The 27,454-nt window shown below is 51.0% G+C and overlaps 2 protein-coding genes and 1 pseudogene across 2 annotated transcripts in view; all 3 read left to right on the plus strand.

The window, feature by feature from the left end:
- The window catches only part of LOC132416835 (NACHT, LRR and PYD domains-containing protein 2), a 1,001,898-nt gene that overhangs the window by 643,021 nt on the left and 331,423 nt on the right, over positions 1 to 27,454 (plus strand).
- On the plus strand, positions 1,049 to 6,783 carry LOC132415787 (leukocyte immunoglobulin-like receptor subfamily B member 3). The gene is made up of 13 exons (XM_059998876.1): positions 1,049 to 1,097; positions 1,257 to 1,292; positions 1,476 to 1,760; positions 1,909 to 2,211; positions 2,439 to 2,735; positions 2,996 to 3,298; positions 3,962 to 4,012; positions 4,720 to 4,827; positions 5,170 to 5,212; positions 5,298 to 5,335; positions 5,560 to 5,612; positions 6,398 to 6,562; positions 6,640 to 6,783. The coding sequence occupies exons 1-13, from the start codon at positions 1,064 to 1,066 to the stop codon at positions 6,781 to 6,783; spliced, it is 1,860 nt and encodes a 619-aa protein (XP_059854859.1). The 5' UTR covers positions 1,049 to 1,063.
- Positions 21,531 to 27,045, plus strand: LOC132416980 (leukocyte immunoglobulin-like receptor subfamily B member 2; annotated as a pseudogene).

Below are 27,454 nucleotides of genomic sequence, written 5' to 3' on the forward strand. Positions count from 1 at the left end.
TCTTTCTCTTTTTCTGCATGTGTCTGTGGGTACGTGTTTCAGAAATATTCAAAATAGCATTTCTCAGTGTTAGGAGCAGAGGAGGGCTCTTAGGTGGGCACCACAATCACCCACTTTGCCGTGGAGTCTGAGCCCAGGATCCTCTCATGTCCCACCCACTGCTGTTGTCACCTGCTCTGGAAATTAACAATGGTGATCCTGCAATGAACCTGACACCACTGAGCTCACAGCCACTCTGAGGAGTGGGGCTCGCGACAACATGCAGAGGAGGAAACTCAGGCTCAGAAAGGGCACTGCCCTCACGGTTACAAGAGCAGTGGGGACAGAGTTAAATAGAGATGTTTTCCTTCAAAGGGAGACCTCTAACTCAAATCAAGGTCCCCTCAGCTTCCAGGCAGGACGACAGGACGGGGAGGAGAGCCCTGTCCAAGGATCAAGGGCCACCGAGCAGGCAGGAACGACTCAGGGGCTTGTTCCCAGGAAGGTGGAGTGGACGCTGTTTCAAGAAAAAGGGAGAAGTCCCTGAAGGGCGCTGAGACAGAAAGCAAACCCACACTCTGGGGCCAGGGGAGCAGGCATGTTTCCTTCCTTATTGCCCTGAACTTCTCCTCTGTGCTCATTGCCACACTGACCTCCACGGAGCTGTAGGCAGATGTTAAACGTGTGTCTCTGCTGATCTGAGCTCTGCGGTGCAGCAGGTTCCTGCAACCTCCTTGAAGCATCGCCAGGGCCTGGGTGACCCCTGTCCATGGTGAGGACCCCACAGGGACCTGCTGATGGACCGGCTAAGGACGAAGGAGATAAAACGGGGAGGCTCTGAGAGGGAAAGACGTGCCTGGGTCACCCTCATATGGAAGGGGCGTCTCAGGAAGACACCGGGTCTGTCATGGGAATGAGAGCCAGGCTCCTGGGGAGGGGCAGTTCCCCTTCCTGTGGGGCTGCTGACGTGACAGCCCCGTGACGGGGAGGACCAGCATCCCAGTGGACACACCCTCGGGTCTCCGTCCTGAGGGCACCGTGGTCTCCTCCATCTGCACCGCCTGGACCACAGGGACGAGACGCCATGACCCCCAGCCTCACGGCCCTGCTCTGCCTCGGTGAGATGGAGGAGGGGGAGGGGAAGCCCCAGCCAGGGACGGACCCCTCCCCACAGCCAGGCTGCTCTGTCAGGAGACCCCAGGACTCAAGAGGCTCACGGGTAGGAGAGGCGCTGCTCAGGATCCAGGGCGAGCCTCTCACAGGGGTCTCTCTTCCAGGGCTGAATGTGGGCCTGAGGACCCAGGTGCAGGGAGGTGAGTCTGTCCCCAGGTGTCCCACCTCCCTACTGATCATGGGGACAAGGGGCCACCCCCAGACAATGGGGTGGGGAACAGCAGTTCTGAGCTGAAGGAGGGGGAGTCTGGGAGGTTGGGGGCTTAGAGCTGGGGACCTGGGGGTGAGGATGTCTTATGACCCAGCCTCTGATGTCCTTCCAGGCACCCTCCCCAAACCCACCATCTGGGCTGAGCCCGGCTCTGTGATCCCCTTGGGGAGCACCGTGACCATCTGGTGTCAGGGGACCCGGGGGGCCCCGGTGATCCGTTTGTATAAAGAGGGAACCTCACCTCCCAGGGACAGACAGCCCCCACTGGAGCCCGGGGACAAGGGCAAGTTCTCAATCTCATACATGACAAAGTCCTACGCAGGGAGATATCACTGTTACTACCACAACCCCAATGGCTGGTTAGAGCGCAGTGACCCCCTGGAGCTGGTGGTGACAGGTGAGAGGACACTTGGGGGTCCCAGCCTCAAGCTCTGCCCTCAGGAAGGGGGTCTGCTCTCAGGGGTGTGTCCCTCTCACAGCCCAGCCCTGGGGGAGGAGAGGGGCGTGTGAGCCCCCATTTCACAAGCTCCCTCCTTCTTTCCTAGGGGCCCACAGCAAACCCACCCTCTCAGCCCTGCCGAGCCCTGTGGTGACCTCGGGAGGGAACGTGACCCTCCAGTGTGGCTCATGGCAGGGACTGGACGGGTTCATTCTGACTAAGGAAGGAGAACCCAAGTCCTCCTGGACCCTGGATGCACAGCGAGGCCCCCATGGGCACACAGAGGCCCTGTTCCCTGTGGGTCGCGTGACCCCCAGCCACAGGTGGACGTTCAGATGCCACAGCTTTTACAGGGACACCCCCCAGGTGTGGTCGGCCCCCAGTGACCCCCTGGAGCTCCTGGTCCCAGGTGAGGAGGTCCCACCCTGGCCTCACGTACTTTTTGAGGCACGAGACAGATTATTAGATGCTTTTCTCCCAAGATTGTCCCAGATGAGAGGGTGGGGTGAGGGGGGAGCAGGGCGCACAGGACAGAGACACAGAGTGTGAGCGACAGTGAGGCCTGGGGACCAGGATGGGAGAAGGGGCTTCATGGGAGGAACCAGCCCCTACAGCCCAGGGCTGGTCTTCCCCCAGGTGTGTCTGGGAAGCCCTCCCTCCTGACCCCGCAAGGCCCTGTCGTGGCCTATGGACAGAGCCTGACCCTCCAGTGTCGCTCTGACGTCGGCTATGACAGATTCGCTCTGTCCCAGGAGGGGAGACAGGCCCTCCCCCAGAGCCCTGGCCGGCAGCCCCAGGCTGGGCTCTCTCAGGCCGACTTCCCCCTGGGCACAGTGACCATCACCCACGCGGGCCGGTACAGATGCTACGGTGGACACAACCTCTCCTCCGAGTGGTCGGCCCCCAGTGACCCCCTGGACATCCTGGTGGCAGGTGAGGAGCCAGCGGGTCAGTCAGGGACCCAGACTCTGCACAGGCCCTGCCGGGGGAGCCCCAGCTGGTGATGCTGGGACCAGGCGTGAGGGGTCCCCAGGGAGGGAGGGAGGGAGACAGAGAGACGGGGGTGGGCAGGGAGAGGGAGAGACTCGGAGAAAACAGAGACAGACAGAGATGAGGGGCCTCAGGGAGGACCAGCTGAGTCGCAATTCGGAACCAGGGGGCGGGCAGCCCCTCACCCCTCTTCCTCTCTCTAGGGTGGTTCCCTGACACGCCCTCCCTCTCGGTGCAGCCGGGCCCCCTGGTGGCCTCAGGAGAGAACGTGACCCTGCTGTGTCAGTCAGGGAGCACAAGGGAAACTTTCCTTCTGTCCAAGGAGGGGGCAGCCCGGCCCCCACTGCGTCTTATATCAAAGTACCAAGGTGGGCATTTCCAGGCCGAATTCTCCATGAGTCCCGTGACCTCAGCCCACAATGGGACCTACAGGTGCTACAGCTCACGCAGCAGTAACCCCTACCTGCTGTCACACGCCAGTGCCCCCCTGGAGCTCGCGGTCTCAGGTTAGGGGCCCCAGCCCTGTCCCCTCTGTGTCCCTGTTGTCAGCTCTGAAGGTGACCTCCTTTCTAGGATAGGAGTGAGGGGGGCTCCAAAGGAGAGTCAAGTGAGGGTGATCCGGAGGGGGTCCAGCCTGCAGAGGGACGGAGGGAAACCAGGCCCTCCCGTCCCTGCTGCTTCTCACGTCCCGTCACCAGGCTTCTCAGATAGGAGGAGGGGGAAAGCCAAGGGCAGCCCCAGAGCAGAGACAGCACCAGAGTGTGAGCAGAGGGGGGATCCCAGGGAAGCCACAGCCCCTCACCCAACTACAGGCATTTTCCCAGGATCCTCTGGGGACACCACCATCCACACACAGGGCCCAAGTCAAGAGCTGGTGAGCCACTGGGGCCTCTGCCCAACATGTGGACACCTGGCCCCAGGCCTGTCCCTTGAGGTCCTCAGCTGCTCTAAATCCTGACCCAATCTCAGCACAGCTTGTGTCCCAGGGGGGCTGGGAGTCAGGTAGAGATGCTGGAGTGACCACAGGCACCAGGAGCTCTGAGGCTGGTGGATGAAGGGTGGGGGTCATGGAGAGGGAATGACCCCTCGGGGCCCATCCTGGGGGAGGAGCAGTGGGCTGACATGGGGAGAAGCAGCCCCCAACCCTAACCTCCTGTCCTGACCCCCAGGAGGCTCTGAAGTTGGGGCCCTTCCCCCCACGGAGCCAGGCCCGCAGACGGGTGAGTGAGGGTCTGTGGGACATGGTGTTGGGCCCAGGGGGGCAGGGCTCAGTTATGGCCTTAGTTCACGCACCTCTGGAGACGCTGACTTGGACCCCCTTCCCCTGCCTGGGCCTCAGTTTCTCCAAGTGTAAAGGCAGAGAATCGTGGCCCGGAGCTTAGATTTCCTTCAGTTCTGACTTCTGGCTCTGACCCCCCAGGAGAGGAGGCCTCACAGGGAGGCCCCTGAGGATGTGACTGTATGGGGGCCTGTCCCCAGTGCCGCAGTGGTCGTGGCATTGTACAGGGCGGGGGAGGGAAAGATGAAGAGTCCACCGCACACAGCCGGCCCCTCCCCCAGTCCCTGCTGTGGTGGGGGAGGGGAGGTTAACAAGGAAGGACCCTCGGCTCCAGATGAGACCCTCGGACAGGCCCCCCTGCAGATGAGAAGCCCCCAGAGAAAAAACCTGGTGTACACCTTGGGCGGGGCGCGGCAGGAGGACAGCTCAGGGAGTCCACAGCCCTGGGTTCCAATCCCAGCTCTGCCACCTCCAGACTGGGTCACTGGGGTTGGTGAATTCCCTCTCTGTGCCTCAGTTTCCTCATCTGTAAAATGGGTGGGGTGGGTTAGAGGAGATGAATGCACAGACCCCAGCACGAGCCTGCACACAGTAGGTGCTCAATTAAAGGGCATCTTGGGCTCATGCATGACGTCACTGGTGCCCCAGGTCTCAAATGGTACCTGAACGTCCTGATTGGGGTCTCGGTGGCCTTCGTCCTGCTGCCCCTCGTCCTCCTCGTCCGACACCGGGGTCAGAGCAGACGCAGGAAGTCGGGTAAGGAACAGGGTGACCCACACCCCTGGAGGTGGTGGGCTTAGGGCACCAGCCGAAGGGAAACCTAAGAGATGGGCAAGGTCAGCTTAGAAAAAGATTGTCCAGAGTCTGAAACTCAAAAATCTAGAAAGAAAACACGTACTGTCAGCTGACATGTATAATTTAAGGTATTTTCCTCCTTTGCAATCTCATGAAGTGTTGAAACATGTACGCAAGTATGATTTCAGGTCTCCTTCTTTCCTCCTGAATCCCGAGTGAGGGGCGGGGGTCATAAGAGTCCCAGGGCCGAGCCTCTGTCATCTGCCCCAGCCCAGGGCGAGGCTGATTTCCACCCTCCCGCAGGGGCTGCAGACCCAGAGCCCAAGGACACAGGCCTGCAGAGCAGGTAACTCCCGCCCCGAAGACCCCCAGGCCCGCCCCGCCCGCAGCTCCCCCTCATTCTCCCCCTAACACGCCCGCCTCCTCCCCAGCTCCTGCCCAGCCGCCGCCGCCCAGGACCAGGCCCTCTGTGAGCAGAAGAGGACGGGGTGGGGGACACAGGGTTCTGGAGGCACCTGTGGGGGGGAGGGGAAGGCTGGGAAGGGGTGGGCTCAGGGGGTACGGACTGAAACCCCACACTTCCCCTCACCCCTGGGTCTCAGTGGCCCCTTCTGGATGCACTGCGGGGGCTCCAGCCCTGAGGGATCTCAGGGGATCCCACCAAGCGATACACACCCTGTTCCGCCCCAGCAGATGCTGCCGTGAAGGACACACAGCCTGAGGACGGGGTGCAGCTGGACCATCCGGTGAGACCCCTGCTCCTGTCCAGGCCACCAGAGACCTTCTTGTTGCCAAACTCAGTCCAATGGACACGTCTCTGTCCTCACATCCCAGCTCCAGCAGCGTCCCACACTGACCTCTCCTTCCGGGCTTCCTGGGTCGTCCTGCTGTGACTCCACCCCTCCTGCTTCCTTGTGACCTCATGGCCCCTCCTTCGGGGTCCCCTTTCCTGGCTCCCCGTCCTCTGTCTGACCTTCTGGCGTTGCAGAGAAGCCCCACGTCTCAAGAGGATTTGTGAATAAGTGAATCACCCGAAAGTCCCCAGGCCCCCCTTCCTTCATTCACCCAAAAGTGGTGCACAAGGAGAGCGCATCCCCCCGGCTCCCTGTAGGTGCTGCAGGTGCAGCAGGGAGCTCACCTGGTGGGTGAGAGAGACTATATGTAAAGAAGCAGGTAGCGTCCTAGAATGCAAGGTCCCGATAAGGAAAGTAAAGCAAGAGAAGGTTACAGAGTGCATAGGGGGAGGGGGGCAGCAAGTGCAAAGGTCCTGAGGCAGGGACGTGCTTTTGCAGGAAGATGGCCGTGCAGCTGGAGCCAAATGTGCAAGGGAGATAATGTGTTAATACAGAAATCAGAACCGTAGAAAGAATCCAGAGGCTCCAAGGTGTTAGGAGGTCCCCGGAGTTTCCATCAGGAAAGTGACCTGACCTAAGGTTTTAAAGCATCACTCTGCCAACACAGTGGAAAGCTGACGGAAGGAGATCACAGTGGATCCAGGAAGTCCCCTTTCTGTCCTACTCTCTCCCTCCAGCAGAACAGGCAGGATGCAGACCCCCAGGAGGGGACATATGCCCAGGTGAACCACTCAAGATCAAGATTAAGGCGGGGGGTGGCCACCTCTCCTTCCTCCCTGTCGGGGAGATTGCTGGACACAAAGGACAGACAAGCGGAAGAGGACGGGCAGAGGGACGGTCAGGTGGGTCCCATCCTGTCCGGGCCCCCAGGCTTCCCCCATCCCAACCACACACCCTCCCTCCCTCTCCCCCACCGCAGGCCGCCGCATCTGAAACCCCCCAGGATGTGACCTATGCCCAGCTGAACCACTCGACCTTCAGACGGAAGACTGCAACCCCTGCCCCCCAGTCAGGGGAGCCCCCAGAAAAGCCCAGCGTGTATGCTGCTCTCGCCGTCCGCTAGCCCAGGAAGGACCCAGACCCCACGCTCCAGGGAGGAAGACTGCACGGACCCCAGAAGGCACAGGAGCTGCCTGCCCGCAGTGGACACCGCCTAACGACCAACAGACAGCCTGGACTCCCAACACAGACCACCAGGAGCCCCTGGGACCCTGTGGCAGTCACCTGATTCTACCCTCAAAGATAACTAATATCCTTACGTTTTAGAAAAAAAGCAACAGACTGCTCAATTACCAATGATTTTGAAAAAGAATAGCAAATGATTCCAAATGAAGGTAGAAGCAGGGAAATAACAATGACAAGAGTAGCTACTAATGAGGACAAAGAAAAAGTAGAGAAAAATCAATAAAGCCTAAAACTTCAATCCTGAAAACATTAATCACACGTATATACCCTATAGGCACAATGACCAAGGGAAAAAGAGAGAAGGCATGCTTTACCGTTATCACGACACTACGGCAGATCCTACAGACTTTATATAAATGAAGAATTTTATGAACAATTTATGCCATTATATTAGAAAATGTAGATGAAATGGACAAAAATTCTCTAAAATATAATTTACCAAAATGATGAACATTAGGATAAATAGGAAATCTGGATTGTTGTATATATTAAATATGTGGAGTCTGTGATTTAAAATTTTCCCAAAAAGTGAACTCTGTGTCCGGAAGGCTTCACTGGTGAATGCTTCTGAACACGTATGCACTTATGAAATACACACACACACACACACACACACACACACCAAACTTACACAGCTTCTGCAGAGAATAGGGAAGGAAAGGAATACTCCCTGCAATACCTTTTGTCGGGCCAGAAAAAAATTGAGACCAAAGCCTGACAAAGAAACTACAAAATGGGAAAATCACAGGAAGCTCTGTCTTTCTGTCTTTTGTTTTCCTAAACAAAATATTCACAAACGAGATTCATTGCTATATAAAATGAGTAATATATCATGAACTTGCAGGTACTTTTTTTTAAGGAATGCATGGGTGGTTTCATCCTCAGAAATCAATCAATACAATTCAAACATTAAAAGAAGAAATTTTAAAAATCATCATATCAACAGATGCAAAGCTTTTGATAAAATACATCACCAATTTATAATGAAAAAAACTCAGGAATAAAAGGGAATTTCCTATTATTTGTAAAAGCATCTTTTAAAAGCTACAATAGAAATCATTTTTAAAGGTAAAAACGTGCAATCCTTCTGCCTGCAATTGCAAGTGAGCCAGGAACGTTCACTATTACCCTTCTATTCGGCAGGCCTGGAAGAACCAACCAATTAAATAAAGAAAAAAAAAGTGATAGGCACTGAGGGATGGAATAAAACTGTATTGCTCAAGATTACAAAATTGTGTGAGTGGAAAATCCAAAATAGAATAAGGACCTATTATTCGAATTTGAAAAGAATTTATCTAACGTCACTGGGTACATCATCACAATATATAAAAGTCAGTTGCATTTCAGACTTCCAGTTTTGGAGCAGGAGAAAATAGAAGTATGTCTCCCTAACCCCCCACAAAGCACAGTAAGACTCCTGGACTTTACATACACAACAAACATAAGAATACAGGCATACCTCCATTTATTGTACTCCCCAGATATTGCAGGGATGTTTTTGTTTTTACAGATTGAAGGTTTGTGGCACCCCACATCAAGCAAGCCCATCAGTGCCCTTTTCCCAACAGCGTTATTATTATTATTATTCTATTGATTTTTGGCTGTGGTGGGTCTTCCTTGCTGCGCGTGGGGCTTTCTCTAGTTGTGGCGAGCGGGGCTACTCTTTGTTGCCGTGCGCTGGCTTCTCATTGCAGTGGCTTCTCTTGTTGGGGAACATGAGCTTTAGGTGCACGGGCTTCAGTAGTTGCAGCACATGGGCTCAGTAGTTGCGGTGCGCCGGCTCTAGAGCGCAGGCTCAGTAGTTGTGCACGGGCTTAGTCGCTCCGCGGAATGTGGGATCTTCCCAGACCAGGAATCAACCCATGTCCCCTGCATTGGCAGGTGGATTCTTAACCACTGTGCCACCAGGGAAGTCCCCAACAGCATTATTTTTTAATGTATGTACATTGTGTTTTTAGACCAATGCTGTTGTACACTTAACAGACGACAGTATAGTGTAAACATAACTTTTATATGTACTAGGAAAACAAAAAACTGTGGGACTCGCTTTAATGTGATATTTACTTTATTGCTGTGGTCTGGAACTGAACCTGCAATATCTCCAAGGTCTGCCTGTACTCTGAAGGGTAGAGAGAAGGCAGCAGACACACTAAGACTGCTAAGACCCCCAGTAATGACACAGTGGGTGTCAAAGGAGACCGAGTAGGGTACCTGGACTGCCCCATCCACCTGGCAGTAATGAGTCAGTGCCCCAGCCATGAGTAAGAAAAGTCTTTCTATAACAAAGATTTACATAAGACCCAGACTCTCAAAACATAATATCCAAAATGACCAGGTCTAATTTGAAAAATCGTTCGCCACAACAGGAACCAGGAAAATCTCGTCTTGAGTGAGAAAAAACCATCCTTAACAGCTGCTGACACTGAGATGACACAGATTTTGGAATTTTCTGACAAGGCTTTTAAAACAGCCATAATAAAAATGCTTTGAGGAGCAATTACACACATGCTTAAAATAAATCTAAAAAACTAGAAAGGCTCAGCAAAAAACGAGAAGACATAAAGAACGCAACGGAGGACTTCCCTGGTGGCGCAGTGGTTAAAAATCTGCCTGCCAAGGCAGGGGACACGGGTTTGAGCCCTGGTCCGGGAAGATCCCACATGCCTTAGAGCAACTAAGCCCCTGAGCCACAACTACTGACCCTGCACTCTAGAGCCCGCAAGCCACAACTACTGAAGCCTGCATGCCTAGAGCCCGTGATACGCAACAAGAGAAGCCACTGCAATGAGAAGCCCGCGGACCGCAACGAAGAGTAGCCCCCCGCTCGCCGCAACCAGAGAAAGCCCGCGGGCAGCAACGAAGACCCAACGCAGCCAAAAATAAAACAAATAAATTTTAAAAAATGAATGCAATGGATATTTCAGATCTGAAAGATACAATAATTAAAATAAAAGGCTCCATGGATGGAGGGACCCAACAAAAGAATGGAGGCAACAGAGGAAATGATGTAAAGATACGAGGATAAAAATTAGTCTGAACACCAGTGAGCACATATTCTGGAAAAGCATGAGAACGGACTCTCGATGACCTCACATCCCTGGGATCTGAGTCCTAAAACCAGAGGAGAAAGAGGATAAGACTGGAAAACTATTCAAGAAATAATGGCTGAAATTTCCCCAAACTTTGCAGAAGCCATGAGTCTATGCATATATGAAACTCAGTGAACCCCAAACAGGATGAGCCCCAAGAAATCCAATGCAAGACGCATCACAATCCAGAAAAAGAGGAAGAAGTTCCTTGCATGCAGTGAGACAGAAATGCCTCCTCACTGTGGAGGGAACCCACCACTCACGTGACCTTGGACTTATCAGAAGGTAGTGGCACAACAGTTTCAAGGGCTGAAAGAAAAGAACTGTCGATCCCCAATGCTATGCATTATGAAACTATCCTTCAGGAATGAAGGGGACATAAAGACAATCTCAGGTGAAGGAAAACTGAGAAGATTTATCACAAGCAGACCTACCCTTCACAGTACGGCCAAACTAACCCTAGGATGTACCCAAAAGCAGATTTTTTTTTAAGCCTTGAAAAGAACCACAAAGCTGAACCACAAAGTCATTTAATCAACTTCCAAAACATAGTTACACAGTCTTTAAAGAAAGGAAGCAGACTCTGTATACTTAACAATATAACTTTCCAGGGAATTCCCTGGAGGTTCAGTGGTTAGGACTCTGCGCTTTCACTGCCCAGGGTGCAGGTTCAGGCCCTGGTCGGGGATGTAAAATCCTGCTAGCTGCCTGGCATGAACAGAAAAACAAAACACAATATAACTTTCGTATAACCCAGTGTATGGTAAATCAAAAACAACCCTGCGGTCAGGTGGAAGAGCAGAGGTTAGTGCCTCCCTCAAAGACATAAGGGAGGGAGTGGTGGTGGCCCATCGCACCCCTGCTTAATACACCAGCCTGGCCCCTGCAAACACTGAGCGGATCAAGGGTGGTTGGTGGTGGAGGGCCTCAGACTTCACCCAGCGCTAAGTCCTGTCACAGCTGCTGTGAGGGATGCATATTTTTCCTAGAACAGAATCAGGCAGCCTTTGGTCATTTCTATGCAGCTGCGGATCTGGTAACTAAGAAGCAGTTCTTCACCTAGAATGGACTGCAGTACACGTTCATACTTTGCCCAGAGAGAAATTAACTCTCCCTCTTTCACAGCACAGTCCAAAGGGACCCTTGGCATCGTGACACTGGGCATAACATCCCATTTGTCCACAACGTTGATGACATCTTGCTAATTGGACCTGATGGTTAGAGGGTGGAGAGTACTCTGGTATGTATTCCATATGGTGGGACATAAGGAAGGAAGGAAGGAAAAGAAAGAAAGAAAGAAAGAAAGGGAAATTCAAAGACTCAGAGCCTGCCAAAGCAGCAACCTTTATAGAGGGCCTATTCTCTGAGGGCTGCCAAGACATACCCTGTGTAGTAAATCACGTGCCATTGCACCTCGCAACACCTAACACTGAGAAAGAGGCACAATTCTGGGTATGCATTCTCGGCTTGTGGAAGCAGCATATATCATCCTCGAGAAAACAAGTGCCTTCTCAGGTTACTGAGAAGCTTGCAAGTCTGAGTGGAGCCCCCAGGAAGGTGGGGCTCTGCAGTAGCTTCAGGCTGCAGTACCAGGACCCCGGGTATCCAGGTGTACCGGAGGCTGTGTGAATTCTCTGCTGAGCCCCCGTGTTAGAGGTGAGGTTTAGCCCTATGGGTTCATGTCACCACATCCACCACCTGCAACAGAGAGCTAGACGCCACTTAAAAAACTGCTCCTAAGGACTTCCCTGCTGTCGCAGTGGTTAAGAATCTGCCTGCCAATGCAGGGGACACAGGTTCGAGCCCTGATCCCAGAAGATCCTACATGCCATGGACCAACTACGCCCGTGCGCCACAACTACTGAGCCTGAGCTCTAGAGCCCACAAGCCACAACTACTGAAGCCCGTGCGCCACAACTACTGAAGCCTGTGCGCCTAGAGCCCGTGCTCTGCAACAAGAGAAGCCACCGAAATGAGAAGCCCGCGCACCACAACAAAGAGTAGACCCCACCCGCTGCAACTAGAGAAAGCCTGGACGCAGCAACAAAGACCCAACACAGCCAAAAATAAAATTAATTAAAACGAAAACTGCTCCTGGCAGGCTCCTGGTTCCCAACAGACACTGACTGACTGACAAAGAGACATCAAGTGTCTGTGCAGCTGAAACTTCCCGTGATGAGCCAGGTGTTGTCATTCCCACCAAGTCATTGGGTTGCAACCCACTGTTGGATGAGTGGTAAACCTGGGGCCAGGAAGAGGTCCGCAGAACAAGGTAAGTCCCACAAAGGCAGGGGTTAGAGGCACAGGATACCTCCACGGCTACCTGTCACAGTGACACCCCTCCCTCAGCTGTCCTCTGCAGCTTTACGGCCTGGGTCACGTCTGGGCAGCGTCAGGTTTGGGGGTGGTGTTGCTCTAAGCCCTGTATCTGAAAGATACTGAGGGAAAATGCTTTCACAGGGCAGACATCTGGGTGATGAACAGGATACCTTTTGTGTGTGTGGAAAGAGAACAGGGTAGAGGGAAAGATGTACACAGACCCGGGGACGGGAGCAACCGCCCTGCCTAGACAGTCAGGAGAACTGAGCGGGAGGGGACAAGGATACCCAGGAAGGAGGAATGGGTACAGGAGTGGGCACGAGGCACGTGGTCTTTCAATGAGGTATTAACGTCCCCCCCAGAGCCTCACTGCAGACAGGGTCCTTAACAGCCAAGGGGACAGGACGCCTGGTTCAGTGGATGTTTGCCAGCCTCTGCCTCCTTGCTTACACACTGGGCCTTTGAAGGATGGCCGAGGACAGAGATGGAGGCTAGTCATCAGCCTGGAAGCAGGGACTGACTGCCATTCACCAAGAGCGATCTAACTACAGATACTGCTGAATGTCCATTGTGTCAGCAGAGGAAAGGAACACTTGAGTCCTTAACGTTGCATCATTTCTTATGGAAGCAAATCAGACACGTGGTTGCAGGTTGACTTCATCCTGGTGGAATGGACACTGGTTGAGCCTGGCTAGTATGCATGTGTATGTATACTGAGACATGAAATGTACCCCCTCTGTGCTGTTTGATCAGCTTTGGCAAATGTAGAAATTCACGTAGCAACTGTCACCACAATCAACATATAAAGCATTGCCATCACTCCTGAAATTCCATGGTGACCTTTTTAGTCAACCTACACCCTCCTCACTAGGAATTAGTTTCACAAGGTCTAGAATTTCATAAAAATGGAACTATAAAGTCTGTACTCTTCTGTATCTGCCCTCTTTTGTTCAGTATAATGTTTTGATTCATCAACTTTATGGGTATCTCATTTGAGTTTTCATTTCTCTAATTATTATAGATGTTAAGCAGTTTTTCATGTGCTAATTGGTCATTTATATATCTTTTTTTTTTTTTTTTTTGCAATACGCGGGCCTCTCACTGTTGTGGCCTCTCCCGCTGCGGAGCACAAGCTCCGGACGCGCAGGCTCAGTGGCCATGGCTCACGGGCCCAGCCGCTCCGCGGCATGTGGGATCTTCCTGGACCGGGGCACGAACCCGTGTCCCCTGCATCGGCAGGCAGACTCTCAACCACTGCGCCACCATTTCTTCTTTTGAGAAATGTCTGTTTAAACTGTTTTGCTCAAGTGGGAAGGTTTTATTATTATTTATTTGTAAAAGTCATTATTTATTCTACATACAAATCCTTTATCTCGCACACACACACACACACACTATATATATATATATATATATATACATACACTGTATATATTTTCTTTTAGTCTTGGCTTGTTTCTTCCATTACCTAAGATGGTCTTTTTTTTTTTTTTTTTTTTTTTTTTTCTGGCCGCACCATGTGGCATGCAGGATCTTAGTTCCCTGACCAAGGATGGAACCCTCGCTCCCTGCAGTGGAAGCACAGAGTCGTAACCTGGGCCATCAGGGAAGTTCCCTAACACAGTCTTCTGAAGAACAAAAGTTTTTAATTCTATGAAGTCCAATAAATCTTTTGTTTTTGTTGTTTTCTGTGCTTTTTGTACCTTTCTTAAGAAATCTTTGTTTGGGACTTCCCTGCTGGTCCAGTGGTTAAGACTTAGCCTTCCAATGCAGGGGGTGCGGGTTCGATCCCTGGTTGGGAGTTATGATCCCACATGCCTCGCGGCCAAAAAACCAAAACATAAAACAGAAGCAATATTGTAACAAATTCAATAAAGCCTTTAAAAAAAATCTTTGTCTAATCCAAGGTTGTGGAGATTTTCTTTAATGTCCCCTTTTAGATACTTTATGGTTTTGCTATTGCAATTAGATCTATGATCCATTTCATGTGAATTACTGTGTATGGTGTGAGGTAAAGGTGAAGCTTCATTTTTTCCAAATAAATATCCAGTTCTTCCAGAAACATTTGTTAAGAAGATTATCTTTTCCTCAAGGAAGTACTCTGTTCCTTCGTTAAAAATCAATTGATCATATATGTGTGTTTACTCCTGGGATCTCTGCTGTTTATTTTTTCCACCTATCCTTATGCAAATTCCACACCGTCCACTACATTTGTTCCTTCCATATTAAGTCTTGGAATAAGACGTCCAATATTATTCCTTTTCTAAATTCTTGAGCTGTTATTGCTCTTACATATTTCTATTTTAGTATCAGCTTGTCAATTGCTACAAAAGCTAGTTCAGATTTTGACTGGTGTTTCTTTGAATACATATCAATTTAGAGAGAGCTGATATCTTAAAATATTGAGTCTTTCAATCAATAAATGCGGTATATCTTTCTTTGTTGTTCTTTAATTTCTCTTACCGACGTATTATAGTTCTTAGTCTTCAGATCTTACACATAAATACTTATGTTTATTCCTACATGTTCATGGTTTTCGGTGCTATAGTAAAGAGTATTGTGTTTTAATTGTGCTTTCCAGTTGTCCTTTGTTAATTTGTAGAATGAAATCAATTGGTTTTTGAATATTGATCTTTTATCTTGAGACCTTGCTCCTTCACCTACTAGTTGTAGAAGCTCTTTTGTAGATTCCTTAGGAACTCCTCCATACAGGATCATGTAGATTGGGAATAAAGACAGTTTTATTCCTTCCATTTCAATCTGTAAGCTTCTTTTCCCTCTCACTTGTCTTACTGCACTGGCCAATTCTGAAGAGAAGTCATGAGAGCGTCACTGTCTGCTTCCCAACCACAGAGGGAAAGCATTTGGCATGACATTAGGTAAATGTAGACCCCAGACGCTCTTCATCCGATTAAGGAGGTTCCCTTCTATTCTATACAGCTGGGCATTTAATTAATTTTATCAAATCATTCTGTGCATGTACTTATATAATGATGTGGGTTTTCTTTGTTAGTCTATTAACATGATGGATTAACCTTACTGGTTTTCAAATATTGAACCAGCCTGGCATCTGAGGATAAATCACACTTGGTTATGACATGTTATCCTTTCCAGCTATGGTTGGCTTTCATATACCAATATGTTGGGGAGAAATTTTCTATGTTCTTGAGGGATATTGGTCTGCAGCTCTCTTTCCTTGTACTGTCTTTGCCTAATTTGAGTTTGGAGTAATGCTTACCTCATAAAATTGCTGCAAAGTGTTTCTCTACCTTCTATTTCCTGGAAGAGATTGTGTAAAACTGCATTATTTCTTCCCTAAATATTTAGTAGTACATGCCAGTGAGGCCACGCTGGCCAGGAGTGCTCTTTGCTGGAGAGTTGTTTTAACTACAAATTCAATTTCTTTAATATTTTTAAAGAATATTCAGATTATTTCTCCTTAAGTGAGTTTTGGTAGTCTATGTCTCTCACGAGTTGTCAAAATTATGGGCACAGAATTGTAATATTTTCTTATTACCCTACTAATAGCAGTGGGGTTTGTAGTGATACCCTGTCATTCATTCCAAATATTGGCAAGTTGTGTCTTCCCTCTTTCTTCCATGATTTCTCTGACTAGTGGTTTGTCCATTTTATTGGCCTTTTTAAAGAATCGGCTTTGGCGTTCATTTATTTCTGTTATTGTTTTTCTGTTTTCAGTTTCATGTAGTTCTGTCCTTTAATATTTATTACGTTTACTTTGAGGTGAGCTTGCTCTTCTTTTTCTTGTGTCTTAAAATGAAAACTTAGCTTAGTGATTAGAAACCATTCTTTCTTTCTTTCTCTCTTTTTTTTTTGGCCTTGCCACAAGGCATGTGGGATCTTCGTTCCCCAACCAGGGATAGAACCCATGCCCCCTGCACTGGAAGCACAGAGTCTTAACCACTGGACCACCAGGGAAGTCCCAAAAACCATTCTTTTTTTAAATATGAGCACTTGCTGGTCTTACTTTCTTTCTAAACACTGCTTTAGCTGCATCTCACAAGGTTAGTGTATTTTCATTTTCATCCAGTTCAAAATATTTTCCAATTTTCCTTGAGTTCCTCACCATGGATGATTTAGAAGTGTGTTGTTTAATTTCCAAATAGCTGAAGATTTTCCAGATAGCTTTCTAATAATAGATTTTAACTTAAATTCCATTAGGGTCAGAAAGGAAGTGATGTATGATAGTAATTCTTTTAAATCTGTTAAGCTTTCTTTAATAGCCGAGGATGAAGACTACCTTGGCCAGTATCCCATGCACACTTGGAAAAGGTGTACTTTGCTATTGGCTGAGTGTGCTCTGTGCGCCAGTTAGGTCAAGCTGGTTGATAGTATAGTCAAGGTTTTCTATATCCTTGCTGATTGGCCACCTATTTGCTCTATCACTCACCAAGAGAGGAGCCTCAAAGTCCCTGGCTATAACTGTTGGTTTATCTACTTGTCCTTTCATTTCTGTCCGTCTTTGCTTTATACACCTTGGAGCTCTGTGGTTTTGTGTGCACACATTTGGGATTACTATGTCTTCTTGATGAATTGACCTTTTTATCTTTACCCCTGATAATTTTCTTGCTCTAAGGCCTCTGATACATTTTATTGTACTGTCTTGTACAGCACAGCCACCAAGGAAGGTAATGTCACTTCCTTGCTGTCCCAAAGATATCCAAGCCCTAATCCCTGCAACCTGTGAATATGTTACCTTACATAGCAAAAAGGGGCTTTGCAGAGGCGACTAAATTAAGGATTTTGAGATGGGACATTATCCTAGGTAATCTGGGTGAGCCCAGTGTATTCACAAGGCTTCTTGTAAGAGGGAGACAAAAGGATCAGAATCAGGGGTAGGACATGTGATAACAGGGGTTGGGGTGATGGAAGGAAGGGGCCACAAGGCAGGGGCTGCATGCAGGCAGCCCCTTGTAGCTGAAAAAGGCAAGGAAACAGATTCTCACCACAAAGCCACTAAGAGCAAGCAGCCCTGCTGACACCTCGACTTCAGCCCACTGAGACTGACTTTGTGTCTGTGGCCTCCAGAACAGTAAGACAACACATTTGTGTTGCTTAAAGCCACTAAGTTTGCGGTAATTTGTTACAACACCAATAGGAGACTAATGCAGCCACGTAAGCTTTCTTTTGATGAATGTTTGCATAATACCTTCTTTCATCCTATTAACCTATTTATACCACTTTTAACCTATTCATACCACTGTATTAAGTGAACCTCTTGAGGACTGCATATACTTGGGTCTTACTTGCTGTTAATCCAGTCTTACAATCTCTGCCATTTAATTGTGCTTTCACCATTTATATTTAATGTAATTACTGACAAGGTTATATTTACATTTTCCCTTTTATTGTTTGTCTTCTCTTTATCCCCTCTATTGTTTGCTCTTCAAGTTTCCCTTCCCTTCCTTCTGTTTGCTTTCTGGAGTATATTTTTAGTATTCCATTATATCTATTGATATTCCAACTGAAAATCTTCACGTTGTTTTTTTAGTGGCCGTTGCAGGCATTATAATACACACACCTAATTCCACAGAGTTAATATTTTAACTCTTCAGAAGAAACATAGGGGCCTTCCCTGGTGGTCCAGTGGCTAAGACTCCACGCTCCCAATGCAGGGGGCCCAGATTCGATCCCTGGTCAGGGAACTAGATCCCATATGCTGCAATTAAGAGTTTGCATGCCACTAAGAGTTTGCATGCCACAACTAAAGATCCCGCATGCCTCAATGAAGATCCCGTGTGCCGCAACTAAGACCCGGAGCACCCAAATAAATAAATAATTTTTTTTTTTTTTTTAAAGAGAAACACAGAAACCTTATCACCATACAGGTCCTTTCACCCTCATTCCCCATCATGTTGTAGCTGTTATATGTATTCATCTATATATATTAAAAGCTCAACCAGACATCGTTATTTTTGCTTTCAACAGCCATACATATTTTAAAGAACTTAAGAGGAAACGAGAAAAATATGCTGTTACATTTACTTAGATATTTACCACCTTTTGCTCTTCCTTTATTGTTGAATTTCCAAGTTTCCCTCTAGAACTATTTCCTTTCTGCCTGAAGAACTTACCTTATCACTTTTTTTAGAGCAGTTCTGCAGGCAACACATTCTCTCAGTGTTCCTTCCTCTAAGAATGACTATTTTCCTTTCATTCCTGAAGAATATATCCAGAAGAAGTCCAGGTTAGCTCTTCTTGTTTTTCAGAACTATAAATCTGACCATAGTGGTCTCTGATGTGAAATCTGTAATCGTTCAAATCCTTTTTGCTCTGTATGGAACCTGGCACTTTTCTCTGGATGCTTTCAAATTTTTTCCCACTGGTTTGATTATGATTGTGATGTGTAGACATCGTTTTTATTTTATTTTACTTTTTTATTGATGTACAGTTGATATACAATATTATATGTTACAAGTATACAATATAGTGATATACAATTTCTTTTTTTGTCAATCCCAAACTCCCTGACTATCCTTCCCCACCACCCTTACCCCTGGTAACCATAAGTTTATTCTCTGAGTCTGTTTCTATTTTGTAAATAAGCTCGTTTGTATCATTTTTTTAAGATTCCACATTCCACATTTCTTGCATTTTCGTCATTCCTTTTCCGAGATCCTGGATCATCTTCACTATCATTATTCTGAATTCTTTTTCTGGAAGGTTGCCTATCTCCAATTCACTTAGCTGGTTTTCTGGGGTTTTATCTTGTTCCTTCATCTGGGACATAATCCTCTGCCTTTTCATTTTTTCTGTCTTTCTGTGATTGTTGTCTTTGTTCTGCAGCCTGCAGGATTGTAGTTCTTCTTGCTTCTGCTGTGTGCCCTCATGGGCATCATTTTAAAACCTTATCCAATTTTTCATTTGTGGAGCATCTTGGACAAGTAAATGGATGACTTTCAACAAATCTGGGGACTTCCCTGGTTAAGAAGGACTTCCAGTGGTTAAGACTTCGTCTTCGCCAGGGGGTGCAGGTTCAACACCTGGTCAGGGAGCTAAGATCCCGCATGTCTCGGTGCCAAAAAATAAATAAGTAAATAAATAAATAAAGCAGAAGCAATATTATAACAAATTCAATAAAGACTTTTAAAAAGTGGTCCACATCAAAAAAAAATCTGTAAAATCGTCAGTATTTAGCTCCTCAAAAAAATTTTTTTGTTCATTGATATCATTCTCCTTTTGCTGGCAGAGCAATGATATAAATGGCCTCACAGATCCTGGGTGTTGTTCATTTTAAAAAATCTTTGCTTCCAACCTATGCTCTTACCCCATGCCTGGAGAAAGAATTCACAGAATGAGATGAAGAGTTCTGCCCAGGGGAGGAAGGGGCACTGAGGAGGCAGAACTGACTCAGGAAAAAGGGAGATGAAAAAAGATGGTGCTGAATTATAGGCACAAGGAAGTCAGTGAAGGGAAGTGTTTGGGGAAAAGAAAATCCAGTCCCAGGTCAGGAGGCAGGGCTGTGCTTCACTCTAAAGAACGTGATCAGTCTTCCAAGCATCTCCCCATGTGTCCCTCTCTCCTGGGGTCACCCCACTTATGACCACCCCATTGGCTCCTCCAGGCAACCAAGGCAGAGAGTGGGAGCGCTTTCAGTTCCCCAGTCTCCTGCACTTCACATCCAACCACCAAATCCACACACTGTGCTCCTTGAGCTCTTCTTAACAATGTCCCTGATCCATCGCAAGGCTCAGGACATCTTGTCTGTTTCATCACATCAGCCTCCTTCCCGGTCCTCCAATCCAGGCTCCACTCCTTACTCCAGCTCATTGCTCTCACCACCTCCAAAGGACTCTTCCTATAACCGCGTCGGATCTGAACCTGCCCTGCTCAAAACCCTTCCAACAGTTTCCACCTTCGAAACAAAGTCAAGGCGCATCATCTGATATTCCAGGCTGTGAACGATCAGCCCCAGCAAACGCCGCTCTCCCTCCCGAGCCAAACTCATCACACATAACCATGTCTCCCCCAAACACACACATACACAGAGCTACTGAACAATTCTGCACCTCCTCAGACTGCCCCCTTGGCCAGTGTGAACGGAGCCATGTCCTTTCCAACCTGCCAGACCAAGAAGCCTTCCTTTTTCATTCCACTCAACTATAAATATATGTTGTTATAAGTTCGTGTAAGGTTTATAGGAGAAAACCACATAAATGACTTAAAATACTGATCACCACATCATCCACGAGAGAGATTAATGTTGGAATTTTACTATTAATAGAGTTAATTATCAATACAGCCCTCCTGCGTTACATTTTCTATATGGGGGTCATCTTTTGATAATAGAAATCTGTTCAAACTCTCTGCTGCTTAAAATCTTCCAATTGCTTTAAAGATAAATCCAAAATACTTACATGGCGCTCAAGAGCCTGTGTGGCAAGGCCCCAGCCCTCGCCTAATTGCTCTCAGTTCTGAGAACAGCTCAAGATCTTTCTGGTCAAGGATGCCTCCACCACCACCACCACCCCTGAGCTAACTACTGCTCATCAATCCACCAGAAGGACACCTCACAACCAGGACCCAGGCTTCATGGCGTCTACCTGTTAATGAAACTCATTGCTCCCCGTTTTCTTTTTTCTTCCAACTTGTAACAGTCTCACAAGACTATAACTGAATTGTTTGCCATGTAAATATTTGCAATGTCTGTTTTCAGTACCCTGGGCCCCATGAGTCCAGGAAAGGAATCTGTCGGCTTCACCAGTGAATCTCCAGTGTCTGGCACCATGACTGAACATGGTCATTGCTCAACAAATACTGCCTTACTGGACTAGCTGATGAAAGAAAGGAACAAAATTTGCATTTACAGAAGGTCAGGAAAGGGAAGTTACTTGCCCCAGATCACACAGCCTACGTAAGAGGCAGAGTAAGAATGGGAACAGGGGTTGGGGCCGCTCCTGGGCCCGCCTCTTTTAGCCTCGTGCTCTGGGATGTTATGTCACTCTCTGGATTTGGATTCGGCATGAGGAGGGAGGACAGGAAGGCAGAGTGGGGCAGGGGGATCTGGTGAGTCTCAGATCTGGCCTGAAACATCCCCAGAGACTGCTGTCTCCTCGGCCCCATGCTTCAGGGAGAGCAGAGGGAGGCTGATGAGGAACCCAAGACGTGTCACACAGAGCCTGCACCTTGTCAGCCCCCGCGTGTCTGTCTGTCCTGCTGGCTCTGTGGACTTTGTGAGACACCAGCACGGCTGGGGACCATGGGAGGCACAGCCACGACCCCGACCCTCACTGCCCTTCTCTGCCTCGGTGAGCTTTGGGGAAGGGAGCGGGGACGGGGCCCCTCTCCTCCCAGGTCTGAAGCTGAGAGACCCCAGGTCTCAAGAGATCAGTGGGGGCAGAAATTGTGGGGGAGGAAGGATGTGCTCAGCCCCAGATCTGACCCCAGAACTCAGGGCCCAGACCAGGCCTGGAGCATCTATGATGTGTGCTGGGGGATGGGCGCTCACAGGGAACTCTCTCCCAGGGCTGAGTCAGGGCCCGTGGTAAGTGAGGCCCCCCGGACCTCCTGCTTCAACCCAACAACCCCCTGGTCATCTGGGGGGAACACAGCAGGTCTGAAATGATGCTGACCTGTCTGGGAGGGGCCTGGGGAATGACAGCTGGGGAAACTGACGGGAGAAGGGCACCCCTAACTCTTCAGGTCTGATCCCTTTCCAGGGGTCCTCCCCAAACCCTCCATCTGGGCTGACCCAGGTGTCGGTCACCAAGGGAAGCCCTGTGACCATCTTGTCTCCGGGATCTCTGAGGGCTGATGTCTACCGTCTGTATAGAGAGAGGCCCTCTGGACTCTGGGAGGCTAAGGCCCCACAGGACTCCAGTAACAAGGCCAGTTTCCCCTTTGAATCCTCGAGCTCAAGCACTGCAGGGCGGTACCAGTGTGTCTATCACAGCAGGAAAGACAGGTCAGAGTGGAGTGACCCCCTGCCCCTGGTGGGGACAGGTAGCAGGGAGAACCCGGGTCCCCTCCCACTGCAGCAGCGTCCTTACAGGCAGAGGGAGCAGAGTGTGGGCTCAGGGGCACGGACGTCTCCCCTCACAGCCCACACCTGCGGTGAGCGGGCTGAAGGCCCCCCTTTAACCCAGCCCCTTCCCCTCCCTCTCAGCAGCCGCGCCCTGTGGCGGCCTCAGGAGGGGGCGTGTCCCTGGCAGCTCACAGTTTGCAGCGGGCACTCTGCACCTGCTGAAGGAGGGCGGCGCCGACCCGCCCGACGCCGGACATCGAGGACCCATGGGAGGGGACAGGCCGTGTGCCCTGTGGGCCCCCTAAACTCCTCCCGTGGGGGAACCCGCGGATGCTATGATTCTCCCAGCTCCCTGCACATGTGTGGTCACACGCCAGTCACCCTCTGCATCGCCAGGTCACAGGTGAGGGCCCCCAGCCCCATCGTTTCCTGGACCCCTGACCTGAGCCTTGTGCCCAGTGAGCCCTGGGGTGATGGGGGGTCAGGGGCAGTGGCCTCCCGGGGCAGAACCACTGGCGGGAGGCCTGGGAGGGACCAGGAGAGCTCTCACTGCAGCCCCAGTGAGCAGTGTGGGGTGTGCGTCCCCCTCGGCGCCACTGTCCCTTCTCTGCAGGGGTGTACAAGGAGCCCTCGCTCTCAGCCTAGCCGGGCTCTCTCGTGCGCCGTGGAGACAGGCTGATGGCCGGTGAGCAGCCCCTGTCCTGCCCCACGTCCTGACTGTGCTGTCAGGGTGCTGGGCCCAGAGCCAACCCTGGTGGTGTTGGGGTCCTGGGAGGGGTCCTAGAGCAGTCTTGAGATAGGGCAGTGGTCCAGGGAGAGTGAGTGAGAAAAATGGAGCGGGTGCCGGGAGATAAGAGAGACCCACACAGAGGGGCTGAGAGCAGCTGAGAGGGGGTCACAGACAGGGTCCCTGGAGAGAGGATGGTGGTCCCTCAGCTCAGGGTCAAGGGTGTGTTGGGGGTGGCTCTGTACACATCACGACCTTCCTCGCCCCAGGAATGTACAGGAAACCCTCCCTCTTAGCCCAGCTGGGGGCCTCAGGAACCAGCAGAGAGAACGTGACCCTGCAGTGTGGCTCTGAGGTCTGGTCCGATCCCCTCCATCTGTCCAAGGAGGGGTCACTCACTCCTTCCCAGAACCTTCGTCTGCAGGACACGGCTCCACCCTTTCAGAACAACTTCACCTTGAGTCCTGTGACCTCAGCCCACAGTGGGACCTACACGTGCTACAGCTCACTCAGCACCTCCCCCTCCCTGAGGTCACAGCCCAGCGACCCCTGGAGCTCCTGCTCAGGTGAGGGACCCCAGCCCTGGCCCTCTGTGTCTTCCTGGTCAGTTCAGGGTCTTGTCCCCAGCTCTGGGCTGGGCTGGGAGTGAGGGGGTCACAGAAGGAGGAGAATCAACAGTAAAGGGATGGACAAGGCCAGAGCAACTCCCTTCCCTGCACCATCCTCATCCCTGGGGTCCAGACATGTTCCAGGTGGTAGGGAAGACTCGGGGCTGACCAGAAGGGGGAAAGATCAGAGCCCCCCCCCCCGCATCTCCATCCTCCTCTGGTCCCCAATCCTCGTAGCCCCTCACCCTGAGAGAATGACACAAGAGCGGGTGGCTAGCAGTGGTCTCAGTCCCCAAGGGACCAAGATCACAGGCCCTGGCACAGCTTGTGTCCCAGCGGGCTGGGAGTCGGGCAGAGATGCGGGGAGACCAAAGGGCTCCCGGGGCTCTGCGGCTGGTGGATGAAGGGTGGGGGCTCATGGAGAGGGAGATGTCGGGGCCCATCCTGGGGCAGGAGCAGTGGGCTGTGTGGGGAGAAGCAGCCCCTGGCCCTCCCCTCCTGTCCTGACCCCCAGGAGGCTCTGAGGATCAGCTTCTCCCCTACAGTCAGGTGTGCAGACGGGTGAGTGAGGGTCTGTGTGTGGAGGTGGTGGTGGGAGGAGCTCAGTCTGGTCTTGGCTCAGCCACTTCCTGAGTTAATGGCCTGAGGAAAGTTCCTTCTTCTCACTGGGACCCACTTCCCTGACTGCAAAGGGCAAGACGTCTGCTCCCACACTGTGCAGGGGGATGGTGTCTGCGCCCTCCTGCTTGAAGTCAGGGGCTTCAGCCCTCCAACGAGCGGCCGTGGGGTCAGGGAAGGACAGGGCTTGGAAGTCACCGCTCTGCTACTTCCCGGGCTTGCGATCTTAGCTGAGTCATGTTCCTCGCAGAGTCCGAGGCTCACCTGCGTGGAGGAGCCCTCCTGCTTCCTCCCTCAATGGGGAGCCCTCAGCACAGGCCCTGTTTAGAGCTCAGGAAGGCCAGAGCCTCCCGCCTGCCCCTCCCAGACACACACACCCTTGTCCACTCGGGCCCCGCGGGGGGATGCCAGGCCTCTGCAGAGTGGGGACAGATCTGGGCTGGGCTGGCAGAGGAGTAGGGATTGGGTTTGAGGGACACGTCTCTGCACTGGTGTTCTGCCTGGAGGCGACAGCATTAAAAAAATAATTTAAAAAAACACAAGGGAGCCCACAGTCCTGGGTTCCAACCCCACCTCTGCCACATCCAGGCTGGGTGGCCTGAGGCATGTGCATTTCCTCTGTGCCTCAATCTCCTCATCTGTAAAGCGGGTGGGAGTGACAGTCACTGTTGCACGATTGTTGTGAAAGTTAGAGGAGATGAATGCACAGACCCCAACATGAGCCTGCACACAGTAGGCGCTCAATTAAATGCCATCTTGGGCTCACTCATGACATCACTGGTGCCCCAGGTCTCAAATGGTACCTGAACGTCCTGACTGGGGTCTCAGTGGCCTTCGTCCTGCTGCCCCTCGTCCTCGTCGTCCGACACCGGGGTCAGAGCAGACGCAGGAAGTCGGGTGAGTAGGGAACGGGCTAACCCAGGCCCCTGGAGGTGGTGGGCTTAGGGCACCAGCCAAAGGGAAACCTAAGAGACGGGTGAAATCAGGTTAGAAAACTCCTCCAGCATCTCCGCATGAGAAAATCTAAAGAGATTAAATACAAGTGTACACGTATTTTATTCTTTTGTTTTTTTAAACTTACGAAATGTTTGAAAACACATACAAGTTTCCTATTTTATAGTTTAGGTTTTTCTCTTGACTTCGTTATGGAGGTGGGAGGGGATTATAATCTTATCAGTTCGTAGGCCCTCGCGGATCTTACTGTAACCCTAGAGAAGGGCTCTGGGGTGGGTTGGAGGCCGATTCCCAACTTCCTGCAGCAGCTGCAGCATCAGTGCTCAAGGACAGAGGCTGGCAGAAGAGGCAAGACCTCTCCCAAAGACTCCCACCCCGGCCAGCCTGCGCGCAGCTCCCGCACTGCCCCTCACACTCCTCTCTCCCTGCCGAGCTCCAGCCCAGCTGCTGACATCCAGGAGAGCTTGTGTAAGGGGAAGAGGGGCCATCCTGGGGGCAGGAGACAAGGCCAGACAATGTGGGTGGGCAGTGGACACCGGGGAGTGGTTGCAAAGGGTTCTGGGCTTGGGGATGTGAGAGCTCGAATCTGATACTGTGTGGTCTTGGCCACATCACTGACCCTCTCGACATCTGCTGTGTGAGATGTCAGGGAATCTCGGCAAGAGATGGGACCCCCTTGTTCTGTCCCCACCGGATGCTGTCGTGGAAGACACACATCCGGAGGACGGCAGGCAGCTGTCAGGTCAGCTCCCCCAATCCTGACCAGGGCACCCACACCTCCTTGTTCAGACGTTAAATCCAGCGGACACTGAACCCTGACGCCTCTCAACTCCTGGCAGCCTCTCCCTTCTGGAAGGACCTGCCCTGTGGGCTGCTGCAACCCCACACCTGGTCTCCTCTGACCTTCAAGGTGTTGAATGCTCAGGTCGAGCTGGCAGGGCTGAAGGTTAGGGCTAAGAGTCTGTGCCCCCCATAAAGGGGCTAAATCCAATCCTGGGGTTGCAGAGAGGCCCAGAGGGGATGCCTTCTAAACTCCAGAGGATTCTAAAATACTCGCTCGTCCCTTGGCTGCTCCAGGTTGGGTGATCCAGCAACGTGCGTTGGTTAACGGGTGAGGATCAGCTCCTGTTCACACTGGAGAACCCTAGCTCGCTCCCAGGCTGCAGCGGGGTCCCACTGTCCCTCCATGTTGATGACGCCACACCCAATTCCTATCTCCAGTCCTGCCCTCTCCCCTGCACCAAACTTACACAACGAGCCACCAGTCACAGGAATTTCAACTTCCTTCACTTCCCTCCTCCCTGAGGCTGAAAGCTACAGGGACTGAAGGAAGGAAAGATTCGGAGACCAGTGCTCACTGTCTCCAGCAGAGCCCTGATGACTGAGACCACCAAGGAGTGCCTCCTTTCCCTCCCGGGCCCCGAGGCTTCCCCCACCCAACCACCCTCCCTCCCTCTCCCCCACTCCAGGCCGCGGCATCTGAAGCTCCCCAGGATGTGACCTATGCCCAGCTGAACCACTCGACCCTCAGACGGGAGACTGCAACCCCTGCCCCCCCAGTCAGGGGAGCCCCCAGCAGAGCCCAGCGTGTATGATGCTCTCGCCGTCCGCTAGCCCAGGAAGGACCCAGACCCCACACTCCAGGGACCCCCAGGAGCTGCCCCCATAAATGCTTATACCAAACTCCAGCCAGCCTGGAGTCCTCACACGAACCACCAGGAGCTTCTGAGACCTCCTGGAAGCCAACTGCTTCCAGAACTCCATGGACATCACAGCTGATTTTATGGTCCCTACCAAGGGTCCTGACCTCAAGGACCCTACTGCCATCAACACCTTGGGGTGAGGGAGGCCTACCACCCAGCCCAAGTAGCTGCGAGGACCTGGATTCTTCTGCAGGCTCCACAGACTTCGCAAAGAACCCTGAGCCCTGACTGTGAAGCTGGCTCTTACATCACACTTGCATAACACCCACAAACCCCCCCAGACCGGGACTAGTGTGCCCTGTGGCTGCAGCTGCTCAATGCCAAGTGTTCCTCATTTCCTGAAACCAAGCCCCTTCCTTCCCTGCCTGAGGTAGCTTCTCAAACAGAGAAAAGGGGAGCCCGCCTCCCTTGGGACCAAGAATATCATCAGAAACTCCAAATGCAGGGGGAGGGGCAGGGTTCCCCTAAATCCTCTGCCTGGAAATGACTCCTCGCCCCACATGCAAATGGGTGGCTGAGAATTTCCTTCTGGTTTTGCCTCAAAGAACC

Source organism: Delphinus delphis, chromosome 20, assembly GCF_949987515.2.
Source record: "Delphinus delphis chromosome 20, mDelDel1.2, whole genome shotgun sequence".
In the NCBI taxonomy this organism is placed as follows: Eukaryota; Metazoa; Chordata; class Mammalia; order Artiodactyla; family Delphinidae; genus Delphinus; species Delphinus delphis.